This window comes from Raphanus sativus, chromosome 3 (genome assembly GCF_000801105.2).
Source record: "Raphanus sativus cultivar WK10039 chromosome 3, ASM80110v3, whole genome shotgun sequence".
In the NCBI taxonomy this organism is placed as follows: domain Eukaryota; kingdom Viridiplantae; phylum Streptophyta; class Magnoliopsida; order Brassicales; family Brassicaceae; genus Raphanus; species Raphanus sativus.
The window spans coordinates 17,687,400-17,707,265 of NC_079513.1; the positions used below are offsets into that span (position 1 = coordinate 17,687,400).

Consider the following 19,866-nt stretch of genomic DNA (forward strand, 5'->3'; position numbering starts at 1 on the left):
TCGGTGTAACCAATTACATGGACTTCTTGACACTATTAACGGCATTGTAGACATCATAAACAAATCATTAATATAATTTTCTAGTGCTAAATCATGGTTAAGAAACTAACCATTGTCTAAAATGGTATTGTTTAATATTCTCATTTCTCCCAAAAAGAAAACCCTATTTTTCGCTAAAACCTAAAACGATTTATATCCTCTTTGACATCCAAACATATACGAAAATTATTTTACAGGACAAAGAAGTCCTTTTTGAATTTGCCAAGTCAAATGGGAATTGCATCGGTGAGAATATGCAAGATCCACATCTTAATCAAAAAATATATAATCAATATTTATTATTAAATCAATTAGTGGCCTTCTCACAGAACATCACCACGAGCCATGTAATGATGCTCAAATATCGAACTGCACTTACTTCAATGCACACCAGCTATCCTTCACGTGTTCATATTCGTATTTAAATAAATACATGTACTGGTGGTCTAATATGTCTGCGTCTCAATATATCTATATATATATATAAACGTTTGACAAAAAAGAAGAGGCATAACGAAACCAACAAACATTTACGAAGCATGGACTTCAAGCTCAATCTCAAGCCAAGTTTCTTTTTCTTCTCCTTTCTGATTTTCATCTTTCTTCTCTCAAAACCTGTTTTAGGATCAGCATCTAATCCTAAATGTATATCCTCCGAGCGCCAAGCTCTTCTCACTTTCAAACAATCACTTACTGATCCTTCTGCTAGACTCTCTTCTTGGTCTGGACCTGACTGCTGCAAATGGCGCGGTATTAGCTGCGACCCCGGAACCAGCCACGTCATCAAGATTGATCTCAGAAACCCGAATCAAACACTCAGGCTCTACGGTGGGTTTAAAGAGGGTAGCTTGGGAGGCAAGATAAATCCGTCTTTGACCCGTCTCAAGTTCTTGAGCTATTTGGACTTGAGTTCAAATGATTTCAACTTCATGGAGATCCCCGAGTTCATCGGCAGCATCGTTAGTCTAAGGTACCTGAATCTTTCTTTCTCATCGTTTTACGGTGAAGTTCCTGCGAGTCTTGGCAACTTGTCGAAGCTCGAGTCTCTTGATCTTTACGCTCAGACGTTTATTGACGAAGGTCCAACTTCGTATAATTTGCGTGCAAGCAACCTCGGGTGGCTTTCGGGTCTGTCTTCTTCACTGACTTACCTCAACATGGGGTTTGTTAGTCTGAGTGGTGCCGATGAAACCTGGTTACAGGATATCAGTAGACTCCCTAAGCTGAAGGAGTTGCATTTGTTCAACTGTGAGCTCAGGAACTTACCTCTCTCCTTGTCTTCCTCTGCGAATCTGAAGCTCCTCGAAGTTCTTGATTTGTCTCGAAACTCTTTAAGGTCACCGATACCCAACTGGCTATTTGATCTCACCGGCCTCAGAAAGCTAACCCTCCAATGGGTTGAACTCCAGGGCTCGATTCCTTCCGAGATCAAGAAACTGAGGCTTCTAGAGACGCTAGATCTGTCTTTTAATGCACTCTCTGGAGAAATTCCAGATGTTCTTGGAAACCTTCCTCAACTGAAGTATCTTGACCTTTCTCATAGCTCTTTGGAAGGTCAAATCCACAGGTTACTTGACGCCTTGTCCAAAAACAAAGGAGATGGTTTGGTCTATCTCGGTCTTAATTCCAACAGTTTGAATGGGACATTGCCAGCTGAGTCGCTTGGAGAGTTGAGGAATCTACAGATTCTGGATTTTTCATTGAATTATTTCACGGGTTCGATCCCTTCCTCGGTAGGAAACATGGCGTCACTGAAGAAACTTGCACTTCATTTCAATTCCATGGAAGGGAAAATCCCAGAAAGCTTGGGGAAGCTTGATCGTTTGGAGACGCTTGATCTATCAAGTAACAAGTTTTCTGGTGCCATTCCTCAGAGCTTGGCAGCAATATCTTCACTGCATACGCTGAATCTTTCGTACAATAAACTGGAGGGGAGAATACCTAAGAATCCGAAGTTTAAAGATCCGTCCATTTACATTGGAAATGAGTTACTATGTGGGAAACCACTTCCTAAAAAGTGTTCAAGAAAGCAGCAGACTGTTGTGGTTAATTGAGCATAAGATGCTAAGAAAATGTATCTATTTACTTTCCAATATTTAAATAATAATAAAGATATCAGCTCTACGTTGTAACCGTTTTACTGGAGTAAGTCTTTTTTTAACACTGGCATTCCTTCAATTGAGAAGTCCAAAACAGGACAATAGAGACAGAGTTTGTGGGTAGAACACCCGAAGTAAAAGAAAAGAAAGCTAATAAAAATCAGAAACAGATACAGATATTAGTAGGTACCATCATAAGCTCATCAAGAGCATTCCCAGAGAGCCAAGATGACTTTGGTGAAGACCAAACAGAGGCAGGAAATAGGAAAGAGACCACTTAACCTGTTCTTCAAGAACTCAAAATCCCCACCCCCCAAGTTGATTGAAATATGGTTCACCACCATACAGGCTTAGAAGAGCACTACTCCCAATCTCCAATTGCCAACAGTTGACAAAGAAGGGAGTTCTGGAGAGAATGAGGTATGACAACGCTTCTTATTAGGTGGTGATGTTAAAAATAACGAGCTACATTTTTAGTTATCGCTAAGCTGAGTCATTGGGATCTACTTTGTCAGATCTATTTCCTTTTATCTCTGATTAAAATACTGTCATTTTGTCTCGGCCTATACATCTCAATGAGGGAGAGTTCAGGGCAGAACAAGTATGTTATAGTTATTGCTCACTTTTTTAGACTTTGAGGAGTTTAAAATTGACATAGACAACTAAGTCTTTCAATTTTTTTAGGTGCTTCACTGTTGGTAACGAGTAACGACATTACTTTAACTAACAAAGAACTGGATGGAATTGTTGACCGGACGCAGCAGATGGCTCCCAAGGTACCAGTGCAAACTCTGAGTTTATTTCTTAACAATCAATGCACGCGTTAGCATCCACCCATGGCAAAATTATGTATCAATTATGTTTAAACCTTATGATATACTATGGATTTACCAGTTTTCAGCCATAGTATAAATAACTTTTAGAGTCTATTATATGTGTTTGGAGTCTATTTTAGAGTGCTTTCAGGTCTATACATGTTTTGGAATGTGGAGATTACATTTTAGAGCTTAAGGCTAAGGAAACACGTAGCTGTTCAAAAATTCAGAATTTTTCATTTGTTATAATGAACTTATTATTCTATTGTACTATTCTTTTTCTAAATTTTACTGGTTGTATCCTCTTACCTAAAATGTTTCAGGGCTCTATCTCCTTTCTTAACAGCTATTGATCTGAAAAACTATGTTGGATGATAATAATACCTCTGGGGTCTGCGCATCCACATTTGTACGCCTCTGAGAGCAAATTTAAAAATTGTTGGGTAGCATAATGTATGGTGGGTCGTAACTTAACTTGTAGCGACTAACAATATAAATGCCCATATGCGCATTTGCGGTCTTCTAGTATAGTTCTTGATATGTGAGTTTGGGGTGTTAAATATACTTGTAGTAACAATATTAACATCCATATGCACATTCACAATCTTCTAGTAGAGTTCTTGATGCCAGTACGGAACGGCATTTGTCCATTTAGCATATCGAAATCAACTCCAAACTCATGCTGTAGGATTTTATACATGTTTTCCTTTCGGTTCAAGGAGTTATTTTTGGCCTCACTTGACAATTGAAGCTCCAAATTCTATTATCTACAATATACTCTGTACATCTTTCTTACCTCTTTTACACAACTTAATATTTAGGGGTTTTAGTAGCTTTTGGAGAGAATATCAAAAACAACTCCAGAGATTTGTATTGAAACTCTAATGTTTTTTATTCTATCTATTTATGCAATTTATTCATACTTTCTTTATGATTTGCTTAATTATGTATGAGTAGTTACCTTTTAGATTTAGGATTTATTAGAGTTTAGATGAATTATTGGTACATAACGTTTTATTTTCATGTATCTGTTTACGATTCCATGCACTAGATTAAAAGTATATATGTATTTTCCAAATTTAATAAAGTTTCCTTTTAAGCTCACCTCCCCCTTGCGTTTTATTTTCCAATTGGTATCTTTTCAAGTGTTTTCTTTTATTAGCACAATCTTTCATTAAGAAATATGAAGATTGTTTTATTTCCCGATTGATATCTTTTCAAATGTTTTCTTTTATTACCACAATCTTTCATTAAAGAAATATATATTTTCGCTCTCTAACCTGTTACGTAGGCATATGCGAAGTGAAATTGATTGTGATGTTGGACAATAGAACATATGCCTATCTAACAACAATCATTGATAGATTTTGTTAAGGGATCAATGATTGTTGTTAAGGGACTCTAAGTGAGCCAAAAAAAATCTGTAGACACAAATGCCATGTTACTAAGAAAGTTTAGGATAATTACAGGTGGATGAAACTCATATTAAAAAAAATCTTACTTTTTCAGTTTTTAAAATTTTTAGGCGCTTAACCACAACTCATGAAGAAGATGGTAAAATTGTGGAGTGAGACGGGTGATACAGTTAGTATGTAAATTACATTATTTTGGAACCTTGTGATTTTTTCCTGTAAATGTCACACTTAACTAATTTGAAATGCTTTCACTGTTTCACACATGTAAGTTATTAATTTAACATTTAACACATATACAAACATTTATAAATCATCCACAATATAAGCATTATACAAACATCTAACCGCAATATATGTAAATCATAACTAAATTGTAATATTGTTCATTATAAAGTGATGAGTGATGACAGTCGTACGGACACGCATGAATTAAGATCTAGTATATCTTACAACTGATATTTACTGTTTTATTTTTTTATATTTGATCCCTAAATACTACGTTTAATATTTTATCTGAGAAAAAAGATAGCTCTAGGATAATTTGAGCTAGCACCAGTGGGGCACGTGTCGGGTGGAGCAGCTGACTCGTCTGGTGAACGACCCTCTTCCTCCCTATTGGAGGTGGTGTGAAGCTCTCACTTACCAGCTCAAGCGGATCTATTTGGATCTTAACCGGTGGAGTTAATTTCTATCCTTTTAAGGTAGGTGCTCATGTCTTAGCGTCTTTGGAGAAGAGCCGCTTTCCAGACTTCCACTATTGCTCTCCGCACAAGACATATCCCTCCCTTCCACTTGTGATGTGGCCGTCGGGGTCAAGGTTCCGCTCCGGCGATGTGGTTTTCTCCAGCAGCTCCGTGTTAGTTGTAATTAATACTCAGTTAGGGAGAGTCGGTTTATTTCAGTTTGGGATTATGCTTGTACCGGTTCTCTGTTTTACTATTAATAAGGTTTTTAGAAAAAAAACTTAAATTACTATTTTCACTTAGTGCACATTGCACAGTTTTCTGAATAAGGGAAACAATATACGACCAAAATTGTTTTTTTTTTGGTTCACTAAATACGATCAAAATTGTTTTGCTAGCTAGTTTAATTCATTTTCTAAAATCTGCGTAATCAACTTAGATAGACTCGCTAATCTCATCGTTTAGTACTAAATTATTTGTACTAGGTAATACTCCGCGCTACGCCGCGGGATCTTTAATGTTTAAATTTTACTATGTAATTTTATGGCTTGATAACATTTAAATTGATAAACAAAAATTGATAAAATAAATGTTATAAATAAATATAAATATAACTTTTGAACATACAAATCTAAAAATGGATCAAATCAAAGCTTAAATAAAGAGTTAATAGCGGTTCAATAACCCCAACTACATGTTTATTTTTTATTTTTTGTATGGTCTCAACTCTCGTATTTAGACCAATTTGATTATAAACTGAAACTTTTAATTATAGAATAATGTTATTATTAATTTTTTGTATATTTTCTCTTAATTTTTTTCACGTTGAATATCACTTTAATTTCTAAATTTATCCCGCATATATTATGTCACATTTTTTATTTATTATAAATAATTGAAGCTAAATACACTTTGCTTCCTTAGTGAACCAATAAATTTGGTAAAATCTATAGAAACTTAAAACATTCATTTGTCAAACATATGTGTTTCTACTAAAGTTTATGAGATCACTCACAAGCATATTCAAATTATGCTAAAACGATACGGAAAAGAGTTGGGCACAGTTAAAGTTGTGTATGAAAGACCTATTTATATTAATTTACAACTAAGAGTACCAATTTATCTCCTTTACCAGAACGTAAAGGAAGGTCACACAAAACTTGTGTTGTAGAATCTACATTCACTACCTCACCTTGTATGAAACAGAGAAAGGGGAGCAGTTGGTAACAAATGGACATTTTGATGTAAAAGGACACTACGAGAAGATAGGAAGTCAGCAACTAATGGATATTTTAATGTAAGAAATGAACATCTCGATGTTAGAGGAAAGCCATATCATAGCATCAATATTCATAGCCTTGACTCCTATGTCATACTCAGTCACCCCGGAATTGCTAACGACCAATAATATATATATCCAAACATAATTATCAATGATTATCATCTGCATCCTAACCATGGCGATTTTTTTAGTCCACTCTCATTTCAAGAAAGAAATTTGATTGGTTAGGCTATCATGTATATGACCTAGTTTTCAATATAAAAAGTTTAAGACAGAAAATAAAACTTGATTTCTAGAGTCTGAGAAGAAGGTAGCTATGTGAGAACTTGAATATCTTGACTCTTGGATTGTATGAGTTGTTCAAAAAAAAAAAAAAAAGACTCTTGGATTGTATGTTCGTACCCTCTCTCTGGAAATCCTTGGTTCTCAAATGGTATCTGAGATTAGAATAAGAGATGGCTGAATGATTTGTACCAGAAAAGTTAGAGGCTCGATAGTTGAATTCATGGTTGCAAATCTGATGAGTTATTTGTAACTTCAAGAAGTAGAGTTTTTGAAGAGTTACATAGGCGTCGTCTACGAAGCAACCAGTTTGAAGAAATATTCCATTTTTTGTGTGAAATGATGTGTAAATGATGTGTAAACTTAAAATGTTTTGATTGGAAGTTCAAATTTTTCATTTATTGACGTGTCGATTTCTCAAGATTCTAATAAGTTGATGTGTCAACTGCTGGAGAGAACCAAGCCTTATTATTGTGTTGACTAGGGTATGCCCGCCCTACGGGCGGAGTGGATAGTAGAAAAAAATGTAAATAATTAGAGTAAATATTTAATATAATTTTTTATTATTAAACTATACATAGTTGTCGTATTACTTAGTATGGAAAAAAATAATAATACAATACACCACCACTTGAAAATACATTTATTTGATCAATAAAATTAGTTTTTAAAACAATACATAATTAATAATTTAGTTATAACTTTAAAGTAATAGTTAATTTTACACCTATTAAATATTGTATAAACATACTAAATAAAAATTAAATATATTTTATATATGTTGCAAACTCTAAAAAATATTTGTAATTCACTATACATATATTTGTTCTTAACACGAACATGTACATGGCGTGAAGTGAGCTACAGGAACTTAAATTATTGGTAGAGTTTTTAACATTGTCAGCATTGTTTGAATGTTGTCTTTAGAAGTCTAGATGACAAATAACCAATACACAACCAATAACTTTACATCGTCTTGTTGAAACTGATGGCTGGAGCAAATGGCTTCTCCTTCACGGAACTCTTCCTCGCACTCTAGCAGTGGACTGAAATGTAGACGCTGTGACTGAAATGTGGACGCTGTTCCACAGCCTTGAGGATCTCCATTGATTCAAAGACTTTCCAGCACGGTGACTTCTTTACGAATGGCAGAACCATTGCTGTTTCTTTGGTTTTAGGAGTTTCCACAACAGAGTTAGGCATTGATCTTGGTGTCTGAGAAGCAGATTCCCCTAAGGATCAAACAAAAAGCAAAACAAAAACATACAAGTTACCAATAATGAAGCAAGAGTACAAAAGAAAGGAATGCCGCTTGACTTATCCATTTAAGTTAAGACAACATACCACTCTTCTTCTATTTTTTTTTTTTGAATGAATGTTAAATTTATTCATCAAAAAGCCTTATTACAAACTAGTGCAAAATGTTTACTTGTGCAACAAGCTAAAGGAAACTAAACAACTCAACAATTAAAAAGAACTTTTACTCTAAAGCAACTCCAAAATCCCAATCCCCTCTCAAACTTGACCATAAGACACAAGTCAAGTTTGGTAATGCTATGAGATTCTCCTCATTAAAACCCTCATTAGAGAAAACCCAAATGGGACAAAACTCTAATGGGGGAAAAAGAGTAAGAATCCCATAGCTAGGGGCTCTTAACACTTCACCCGCATCCCACCACTTCACACCCTGAACTTCAAACTCAAAGCACATCACTAATTTCTTTTTTGAAACCAGAATTGAAGTATACCTTCCATCCCTTTCCCTCCCTTCATTTTAACTAGGCTGAGCTTATTTCTAATCCCTTTTTCAGTAAGCTTCTTGAGAATAGAAATAGCCATAGGCTTCTCACCATGACGAATCCTGTTACGCTCTCTCCAAATTGCGTAGATTGCAGCCTGAAAAGCGTATCTGATGCAAAACATACTTCTCCTATCATAAGTACCATTTGAAATCAGCAACATAACTGCATTCCAGTTGCTTGTATGAGAACTACCCAGAATCCCTCCTACAAGGTGAAACCAGAGTTGCGAAGCATAAGTGCATTCAAAGAACAAATGGCTCCGAGACTCTGTAACAGTTTTGCATAGCACACAAACAGCATCAATTCCTTGGCTCCATTTTGCTACTCTGTCCATTGTAGACAGTCTTTCAAGTACTGCTAACCAAGTTATGAAAGCATACTTTGGAGTAGCCATAGCAAACCATACTCCTCGAGCCCATAGTTGCTGCACACTGGATTCTCTAATCAACATCCAAGTTTCATAAGTTGAGAATTTAGCTCTATAACCAGACTTCCCCTTCCAAACGCTAACATCCATGGCTTCACTTTGAGTCAAACTTCTCACATTATCTAAAATGACTTCAATTTCGCTCAGAACTGCAGCCCGATGCCTCCTTCTTCTACGAATACATTGAGCAGCTTCAGCTAGAGTAGCTTCCTTACGAATACCCATGTCAATCATACCTCTGTCTCCCAATATTTCAATTAACACTCCTTTCTCAGACCAGTGATCATGCCAAAATGATATGCTACTTCCATTTCCAACCTCCATTTTATAGAAATTTCTTGCTATTCCTCTTAGCTTCAGTAACTTCCTCCACATCCAAGACCCCATTTGAGTACTAGTTTTTATCTCCCAAAAGCTCTTCTTTTTTAACAGGTTCTCTTTAATCCAACTCCCCCACAGAGATCTTGCTGATAGGAGTCTCCAAATCAACTTCAACCCATAAACCATATTCACTTCTTTTAGACTTCTAATCCCCAACCCTCCTTCCGCTTTCTGTTTACATATAGCTGACCAGGAAACCTTAGCACCAGTAGATTTTAAATCTGGCCCAGTCCATAGAAAAGATGCACATAACTGCTCAACTTCATGAATACATTTGCTAGGCAAACGAAACACAGAAGCCCAGAAGTTTACAATACTCACCAAAACAGATTTAATCAACTGAAGCCGACCAGCATAAGAGAGGAAGCGGCTCGTCCAGGAACAAATCTTACTTCTTATTCTCTCCACCAGAGGCAAGTAGTCTTGTCTTTTCATAGCTTGAGTCATAAGTGGCAAACCCAAGTATCTAACTGGAAGAGAACCTTCTGCAAAAGGAAAATTTCTCAATATTCTTCTTTTCTCCTCCGCTTCTACTCCAGCCATGTAAACTGTCGACTTCTCAAGACTAATACTGAGCCCAGACCACTTAGCAAAACCTTCAAAAACAGAGAGAGCCCCCTCAATGGAATCTTTAGTACCCTCCACAAACACCATCAAGTCATCTGCGAAGCATAGATGAGTAAGAGAGATCACCTGACATCTTGGATGAAACTTGAATTTTTTCTCTTTCACTGCCTTGTCTATCTTATGTGAAAGAACATTCATGCATAAGACAAACAAGTAAGGAGAAAGAGAGCAACCTTGTCTCAAACCACGCTTACTCTGAAAATAACCCGCAAGCTCACCATTTACTTGTACTGAGAAAGATGGAGTTGAAATACAAAGCCGGATCCATTGAATAAACCGAGCTGGAACCCCTATTGCCTCAAGACTTCTAATTACAAAGCTCCATTGCACCGAGTCAAACGCTTTCGAGATATCAAGCTTCATCAAACATCTAGGAGTGACAACTTCTCTGTGATAATCCTTAACCAACTCTGAGGCTAATAAGACATTCTCCATCAATAGCCTACCTTTAACAAAAGCTGATTGATTCTCAGACACCACTCGAGGTAGAATCAGCTTAAGCCGGTTTGCTATAATCTTCGAGACCACCTTATAAATCACATTACAGCAGGCAATAGGACGAAAATCTTTCATCTCTAAGGAATCAGTTTTCTTGGGAACAAGAGCTAAAATTGTTGAGTTGACGCCTTTGGGGAGAAAACCATATCTGAAAACTGATTGGATTGCAATGATGAAATCTTGAGCAACAATAGACCAAGTAGATTTAAAGAATTCAACTGGGTAACCATCCGAACCAGGCGACTTATTGGATGGCATAGCAAAGACCACTCTTCTTATCTCCTCTTCTGAAACCTCTGCTTCCAGACTTCTACAATCATCATCAGAACAACGAAACTCAAGAAGCTCTTCAAGCTCTTCCGTAGTTGCTCCAATAAAGTTGTCAGGAACCTTATTCAGAAACTCTGAGAAGAAATACACTGCCTCATCTTTTATGTCTTGCTGTTTCGTTACCACATTACCAGTAGCACACCTGATTTCTCGAATTGTATTTTGAGCTTGACGGGACTTAATGGCATTGTGGAAAGTCTTATTATTCTGATCTCCTACCTCCAACCAGTGCAGCTTCGCTCTCTGTTTTAGAAAATCCTCCTCCAAGCTGGCAACATGCAGCCATTTCTCATAAGCCTCAGCCTCTTCTTGAATAGCTGTCCCACTAGGATTAGACAAAGTCACATTCTGCTTCTCACATAGCCTTTCATGAGCTTCTTTAGCTTTCTTCGTAAGATTTCCCAGCTTCTCCTTACCTAACTCACGAATCAGAGGCTTCAGATTCTTTAATTTTTTTGAAAATCTATATAATGCTGAAGTCGAGTGAAACAGCTTCGGGGTAGAGTTCCAGAAATCTTGAACCAAAGGGAGAAAAGCATCCAACTTCCCTATTGCATTTACATATTTAAAAGGTCTTCTCATCTTCTCATTTGGCGGAAAAATTTGAATCTTACATCTCATGTGATCAGAACAACCTCCAGCTTCAAACACAGAATAGGCACTTGAGAACTTCTGCAACGCTACATCATTAATAAGAACCCTGTCCAGCTTCTTGCAGATAACACCTTCTTCTCTTTTATTACACCAAGTAAACATGGGACCTTGGTATCCCATATCCGATAAGTTACAATGCAAAGCCACTCTTTGAAAATCCCGCATACCACTTGAGATTCTACCATACTCCAGAAAACCAGAACTCTCCTCCCCATCTAAAATCTCATTAAAATCACCAACTATCATCCAAGCCTTCCCACGAAACAGCACAGAATCTTGATGATGACTTAAATCCTCCCAAAGCTCCCTTCTGTCTTCTGCTAGGTTATTAGCATAGACACAAGTGTAAAAAAACTCCTCTCTGCCTTTCATCACCACAGAAGAAGTAATAAGTTGATCTGACTTATAGACTGGTGTTATACAAACATCATCATTCCAGACTAACCATATTCTCCCTCCACGACTGTATTCATAATTTGTGATAGACGACCACCCTTTAAAAACCTTCTTCAATATACTTCCTGCCTTATTCTCCTTTACTCTAGTCTCCAAAATACAACCAAAACTCATAGTATTACTTCTCACCCATTCTTCTACAACGGAATGTTTCAAATATTTGTTGAATCCGCGCACATTCCAGAAGAAACTCGTCATGGATTAACGCTTGCGACGAGAAGGCCTTATGCTTTTCCCAAGATTTGCATCTGGGATCCTTGCATTTCGGCCTCCTTTCCTCAATCCAATCTTCACTTCTTCCTGAACTTGCTGATCTAGAGCACTGTCCTCCACTAGATCAGTTTCAAGAGACTCCTCATCCTCATTATCTATTACAACAGTCTCCTTTTCAACTTGATTCTTCTCATCATCTAGTAATTCCCCTTCCTCAGCTTCTTCTGTACTCAAAACCGAAAACTTTGATGCAGAAACTTCTACAATATCTCTCTGATCAGATATGAACAACGACCTTCCAGTTTTCCCCGGAGAAACCATAGACCAGCTATTTGTGTTTACTACTTCTGCTACTTTCCTGAAATTTAGCTTCACATTACTTTCTTCTCTCTGAACTTTAGAACTCGTCTCCCCCACTATCTTCTTAATTGTGTTACTTTCCATATCAGCTCCCAAACTCTTCTCCACTCTTTCTGGACTATTAGCATCGACTTCATTTCCATCTTGAGGAGGAGAGCTAGAAACATTCCTATTCTTCTTTCTCTTGCCTTTTGAACCACATACAGCCTCTCCATGCCCCCATTTATCACACAACTTGCATCTCGCTGGCAACCAAGGGTAATAGAACTTCACAGTGAAACTCTTTCCATCCTTTGAGAAAGTAATCTCCTTAGGTAACTCTTTAGAAACATCCACCTTCACAAATATCTTTGCCTCATCCATCTTTGAGCAGGAAGTAGTCTCCGGGTGAGGTTTCACTGGGAATCCCACTGTGCTCGTGATGAAACTAAGCCCTTCCCACGAGTACATATGTAGAGGGACGTTCTCAAGATGTACCCACATAGGAATTGCTTCATCTTCCTTATCAATATCTTCCTCCGTTTTTGGAGACCATTTCGTCACAATCATAGGGACTCCCACTATATTCCACATACCCCGTCGAAGAATCTTCTCTCTTGCCCGCGAACTAGAGACCTTGAATCGCATCGTCGTTGCATTTACTTCATAAACCTCAACCTTTGTATCCAAATCGCCATACTTCCATATCTTGTTAAGCACCATATGCACTTTTGCAACATGAGGGGCTAGATCTAGAAACTTTCCCACCACAAAATCTTCCCATAGAGGCGTAGAGTTCTCTATGATATCATCTGGAATCTCCACCATGTGGATACCTTCTTTGTTCGAGATCTCAACATCATATTTCTTCAACTTTTTCTTCTCTTGTGCTGCATCTACCCAACTTTGAACCAACTTCTTTTGATCGACTTCACCAACCTTGTTATCCTGCTTCTTCAGATCTTCCGAAACCTCCTTGTGAGATGTATCATCCCCCGGTGGATCCGTGGAATCCGGCAAGGGAGCCAGATCCATCGCGAATCTCCCGATCGAAGTTGTTTTCGAAGTCGCCAAAATAGTCGCCAAGAAAATCGCTTATTAAAACGGAGCGTTTTGTAGAAGTTTGTGGCAGTCTATCTACTACCACTCTTCTTCTAAGGCTATGTGCTTCTCAACTTATGTGGATGCTGTCCTATTTTCCTCATGTGCACGCTCTCTCTGTTATTGGACTCCTATGTGACTGTATAGAGTCAGTATGATGAGCATCTTCTCCCAAAAGGATCACGGTAAAATACACAAAAATGGTGTTTCGTTTTAAAAACTGTTGCAAATACCAATTCACCTTTTCTTCTTGTGTTTATCAAGCTCCAACTTTCCACTTCTCGGATGGTCTTAACTGTGACTGGTCAGTCTTTTCTCCGCTTGTTTTGTCCCAACATGACACTGAATCTATTCCCACAAAGAACCTTGCTTACCACACTTGGACACGATCCGCTCGAGATGGGCATCCACATTTTCCAGCAACCCAAAACATCTTGAACCAAAAGACGGTGGTAAAGGCCTAATTTCAGAGGAAGGAACGTGTGTCGTTCTGCATTCACCTCCCAGACTCTTATACTTCACCAGCAACGTTCCATCTTCATTCTCCGTAGTGGTGATACCCGGAGCCCAAATAATACCAAAGGGACAAAGGGTTCAACCCTGGTTCTGACTTCGACAGTCCTTTCAGCGCTAAACTCAGACTCAACCAACAGCTTTAGCCACACACAGAACAAAAAAAAAACAGTAATTAAAAGAATTCATTTATATCTTTTGATACCAACAAAGATGAAACTTAAATCAATATCAATAATAAAAAAGGAAAAGACTAACATTCAATTTCCCTCCGACAGAGGGCCTTTGATTCTTCATCGCCTGAAGTTTCTTCCTTTATTGTGTTTTTACTGCTGAATTGATAAAGAGAAGCTATAAAATGTTGCTTTTAGTCAAACCCACAAGCATGTAAACCCGTTGTTGGTTATGATGAGCTATTTCAGAAACGTTTTATCTATAACACTTCATGTGCACTTTAATGCATCAGAAAGAAACTGCATCAGAGATACTCACATGAATAAAGTAATCTAGAAAGGAATTAACCTTACTATCACCATCGTTCTTCACCGCAACCGGAACTGCTAAACTATTCCCATCTTTGCGCCACAGGGATATCTTCTTATCATCTCCCATACTCGGCACAAATAAACCTGCATCCCACAAATCAGAACCTCAACCCACCAAAGAAGAAGAACGAAGAAAACAAATCTGCAAGATACGAATCAAATATTTGAATATGATTCCCTAAGGTGCTTACCAGTTTCAACAATGAAATTAATTTCTAACAGAAGTTTGTTGAATGAACATCGAACGTAACCATGGTGGCTCCGTCATCTCATCAGAGATAGGTCAGAATCGATGAGGCAACAATGACTGGTGTGAGGTTTTTAAGGATTCTGATGACCGAGGAAGAGAAACTGATGAGTCTGACAGAATCGAAAACCCTATTTATAAACACCAAAACTTCATAGTGGGTGATTGAATTAATTGGAATAAACACAGAAGTTACAACAACATCAGTTTCAGTCTGGGAAAGGAAGCTTAGACGTCATGCGCCGTCGTTGGAGGAAAGGAGAGACGACGGGTTAGAGGACGCACCTCTTCTCGGGCCGGTTACAGAGACCAAACGCAGAGCCCAAATGCAGAATTCACAAAGCAAGCCCATCACGATACGCATTTAATGAAACGGTGAGTTTCTGATGTGTCGACGCGGGAGGCTTCAGTTTCCACGCTGGATCCTAGGTGGACACCCCAGGAGGGATGAAAAACTTCTTTTATATAAATAGATTAGGCAAGATCCACGTCTTAAGAAAATATAAAATATGACTTATTATTATCAAGTCAAGGAGTGGTCGTCCGAGGAAACACTACCACGAGCAAATTGAAAATTATTTATCAGATTATAGTCATAACACAATTTTCAAATTGAAATAATACCCTAAACCCGATCTTAATAAAACTCATACTTCTCCAAATTGAGACTCTAAACACAATATCCTAAAATGAAACAAAAAGTTATTTTTCATTTAACTGAATGACTAAAAAGAACAAAACTGCTAGATTGGGCTTTCGATCTAGGAATGAGGCGCTATATGAACATAAACCAACTACTGACTACTGAATCTTTTATGTCATCTTCGGTAATGAGATATACTACTAAACACATGTTGTCTAGAAAATTTTGATTTTCGAAAATATCGAAACAAAGTATTTGCAAATATTTTCATAATTGCACTTCTCATAATTTACTACACTTCCCATAATTTTCGCAACAATTCATTTTTATCTATAGAATAGACATTATACTATAAGAACTCAGGTTTGAATTCACTTTCTGCATATAGATTCAGAGTCGTTTGTAGTTTGTTTATTATGCAAATTTTAGAGTTATATGTTAAATGTAGAATGTGCATTCCAAAAATATTTAAATAACTTTTATTAAGGTAGAATACTTATTTTAACCTAAGTAGATCTAATAAGAACACATGGATTTCAGTTTTCATTTTATAGAACGTTAGTTCACAATGCATGCAGGTACCGGCCCTCAGGGGAAGCCATAGAAGTATTGGCTTCCGGCCCTCTAATATTATGTATAAATATCGGTCCTGATTTCAATAAAATATTTTTAGTGTAGTAGTTTACATAACATTGAATTGGGGTAAAGGGCTTAGGTTTGAACCATGGGGCAACTTATTTTTCTTATTTTGCTTTCAGCCTTATGAAAGTCATTGCTTCCAGCCTTATGAAAGTCAAGATCGGTGCCGGACGTATGTAAGCATGAAGGAAAGTTATTACGCGATGTATTCTTTTTCGGAGCATTTCTAATCTTACTCTATTTTTTCTTTTAAAATAGAGTGAAATTAAGTATTAAATAAAAAATGCTCCGATCCAACTTCATATCTCATTCTATAACGGAGTTTACTCCATAAATAAAATAATTTTTTTGTTCATTACTCCGTTATAAAATGAAATATGAAATTGAGTTGAAGTAATTTTACTTCATTTTTCATTCCATTTTAAAAGAAAAATAGAATTTTACATTTGAGATGTTCCTAACCATAGTTTTTCCATTAGATTTTCTCGGTAAAGTTTTTAAGGAGCCCATTGTTATATCAATATATAAAGAATTCATTATTTATGGAATAATACATACCGATTCATTCAGATCTCTTCTTTATTTATAACAGAAACTTATTATATGATATGACCCTCAAAACCCCATTTTGAATTTGCAAGTCAAAGGGAATAATAGCGTCGGTGAAGGCTGAGACGGTGAGAGTAGCTAAGCTAGCATCTTAAGAAAATACTAGATTCTGACCCGTCCTTGAAAGGACGGGATTATTTTCTGATATATATTTTTTATTGCGTATATAATTTGAAATGTTACACATAAAGTCTTATATTTAGTGTTTTGTAACCCGGTCTGAACCCGCTGTTAAACCAATAAAATCGATGACTCTATATGTAATCTGGTTAAACTCGCTATTTAAAAATTCTATTAAACCTGTAAATTTATTGTAATCTTTTATATTGTTAAAATTTATTTTATTATTATGTTTTCTGTCATCATTATTTTAAAATTAAATATTGTCGTTCAACCCGTTTTATACTTGATAAATAAAATAAAATATTAATATGAAATTATTTATTAGTTTATATATCATACTTTAATATATTTTTTAATAAGTTTAAGTATGTTGTAAAATTCATGCATATATTTTATTATGTTATTTTATAATTTAGAAAATAGTTAATAGATGGATTAAGTTACTTTATATTTATTACTTAGTGTACTAATTTAATTACGAATATAAATTATGTATATATACATACTATAGAAACTTTATTTCTTAGTATATATACTTTTAGGCAGAGTTAGTTGATATATGTTTAATGATTTTGGGTTATATGTTTTGTTAGGTAAGGTTTATCCGATTGTGTAATTTTTGACATTGGAAAAAGATAACACAAAATCAGGAGTTGTTATCTGCGATTTAAAAAAAATTAAATAAAAAAAATAGTCTAAAAATTACTCAGTAGCATATAAATACTTGTGAAACAGAAGGTTGCCTTTTCTATTGATGATATTTTGATATTTAGTTATTTAAGAAAAACAAATCAAGAATTTTTTTTTGAAAAAAGATCTTCTCTCTTAACTATATGTTTTGGTGGGGAGTAGTTTTAGAAATTTTTTTGTTTTGTTTAAATAAATAATAAATATATTTTTTAAATTAGTAAGTAGTGGCAGTCCTGTAAATACTTTGAAAGATCATGGATATCTAAAAAAACTGTTGTTTTAATTGTATTGATGGATATCTAAAAAAATGTTGTTGTTTTAATTGTATTGATGAGTAAAATACTTAGATTTGTTACAATTCAGTTAAATTGATTATTCAAAAATATTGTTAGTGTATAAGAATATCTTGTAAGCAAAGAATAAAATATATTTTGCTAAAGATATTAGATGAAGAAAAAATATTGTTTACCTAAAATATTTAAATTTAAAAACACATGTAAAAATCTTTGTTAAATATATTAGAGTTTTTAACATTATTTACTTTTTTTTGTCGGCAATATTATTTACTATGTATATAAATTTATAATTAAATATGATTACTATAAAAACATGTGAAACAGTTGTTTGATTAAACATAAGAAAATGATATATTAAATAGGCCTCAGACTTATTATCCGGGATCTGGATTCGACGCGAGATATGCTCCGTCAAAATCGAATCTAGAACCTGGTATCTTGATTATTAGATCTAGATTCATATTTTTAAATTATTTTTATAATATCATAGTATATTTTGTTTTCTTATGTTTTATATATATATATATATATATAACTAATCTAAATATTTAAAAGAGAGCCCAAAAACACCAGAAAGCCTTATGTACCAGAGATAATGAAGTTCTAAGCATCAATACTAACAGCCATATCAGGGAATATTGTTTCCACACCTCGAAAAATAAAATATCGACGAACACCACATCATTCCAGACTCAATACACAACAAACATAGATTAGTACATTCCATCGTTTCTGTTCTGATGTATCTTTTGGAAACCTTAAGTTTCTCACTTGTAAACCCACCACAATTAATCCACCATATAAACCTCATCTCATCAGTATTAAAATCAAACTCAATACTTATAGAAATCTCAAAAGAAATCATTGTGATTTCATCCCTCTACCATTCGATAGCCATAATTATAACTAATACTCTGAATTGCATCCTAACTTAAATCACCAGATTTCAAATCGATTTTAAACCTAGTCATGTCCGTTCACGATCCATCTCGTCTCCGTTCTAAAATGATTAAACGAAGTACACGAAGAACCCTTACCTTTGAGAGAACCAAAAGATATGGTGTCGTGAACCACTGTGAAATCCAAAGCTTTGCGGGGGAAAATCAATGTTTCCATCACCTCCGTAGTAGAAACGGAAAGGGAATTAGAAAAATAATAAATAGTTCTTGAATTAAATTGTTTATCGTTAATATATTTTATATTTAAAACTATAGGTTTTAAATATTTCAATGGCAATGATCTGTAAATATTGTTGAAAAAGAAGGGCACCTCAAAAAAGGGCCTTCTGTTTTAATAGTATTGATATTCTCTTGACTGAATTCTTGTGGCGCAAAAAGACTTTTACTTCCCAGACTAATCCGAAACATATAGCATTAATTTATGACTATCAAACAAACATAAGCAAACCCTACGAAATCGTGACAAAAAAAAAGTAAACCCTACGAAATAGTGGAATAAAATATTATTGAAGCTTTGAAATTGAATATGGGTTTCAACAAGAGATTGATTGACCTTGTCATGTGCTATGTTACTTCAGTCTCATACCAAATTCTAATAAATGGTGAATCGAAAAGACAAATCTTACCAAAGAGGATCTAAAGTAAAGAGATCCTTTATCTTTCTTTTTATTTATCTTGTAGACGGAGGCACTGATATCCCTCCTAAACGGAGCGGATCAGCTAAGGGAAACAATACAAGATCAAAATTGTTTTTTGCTAGTTTAGTCCCTTTACTAAAATCTGCGTAAGCAATTTAGGTAGACTCGTTGACATCATCAACGGCACTATGGACAGTGTAAACAAATCATAAATCTAATCATTTAGTACTAAATCATGTGTATTAGGCAAGATCCATATTTTAAGAAAATATATAGTATGACTTTTTTATCATCAAGTCAAGGAGTGGTCGTCCGAGGAAACACTACCACGAGCCTTGTAATATATAGTATGACTTTTCATGCATGCCAGCCAGTTTTCACGAGCCCATATGCGTATAATCGTATTTAAATATATACATGTACTGGTGGTGTAATATGTTTGCCTCTCTAACACATCTATAAATACACGTTTGACAAAAAGTAGAGAACATAACGAAACCAACAAACACATAACTTGAAGT

The 19,866-nt window shown here is 35.6% G+C and overlaps 2 protein-coding genes across 11 annotated transcripts; one reads left to right on the forward strand and one right to left on the reverse strand.

Annotated features, from left to right (window-relative positions):
• Nucleotides 1-578: 578 nt before the first annotated feature.
• On the forward strand, nt 579-2,093 carry LOC108830424 (receptor-like protein EIX1). Its single transcript, XM_018604022.2, has one exon. The coding sequence runs from the start codon at nt 579-581 to the stop codon at nt 2,091-2,093; it is 1,515 nt and encodes a 504-aa protein (XP_018459524.1).
• Nucleotides 2,094-7,370: 5,277 nt separating this feature from the next.
• On the reverse strand, nt 7,371-15,060 carry LOC130509111 (DUF724 domain-containing protein 5-like). Of its 10 annotated transcripts, none has more exons than XR_008943271.1 (6): nt 14,693-15,060; nt 14,479-14,585; nt 14,215-14,285; nt 13,685-14,096; nt 13,487-13,574; nt 7,371-7,847 (listed from the first exon to the last, which is right to left on the reverse strand). XR_008943271.1 is itself a non-coding variant. In XM_057004754.1 (4 exons), the coding sequence occupies exons 2-4, from the start codon at nt 14,490-14,492 to the stop codon at nt 7,651-7,653; spliced, it is 282 nt and encodes a 93-aa protein (XP_056860734.1). In that variant the 5' UTR covers nt 14,493-14,585; nt 14,693-15,060; the 3' UTR covers nt 7,371-7,650. The 10 variants fall into 10 exon arrangements, 2 of the variants coding, with proteins under 2 accessions (XP_056860734.1, XP_056860733.1); XR_008943265.1 differs by having other exon boundaries at nt 13,487-13,582; XR_008943266.1 differs by having other exon boundaries at nt 13,487-13,582; nt 14,215-14,288.
• Nucleotides 15,061-19,866: the final 4,806 nt, after the last annotated feature.

Excerpts from the sequence above, each read along its gene's own strand:
- LOC130509111 (XM_057004753.1), bottom strand. Across the intron at positions 7,848-14,214 it reads CTGTCGGAGGGAAATTGAAT|GGGAATCTGCTTCTCAGACA; the intron begins GTTAGTCTTTTC and ends TTTGATCCTTAG.
- LOC108830424 (XM_018604022.2), top strand. The coding sequence starts at position 579 with ATGGACTTCAAGCTCAATCTCAAGCCAAGTTTCTTTTTCTTCTCCTTT.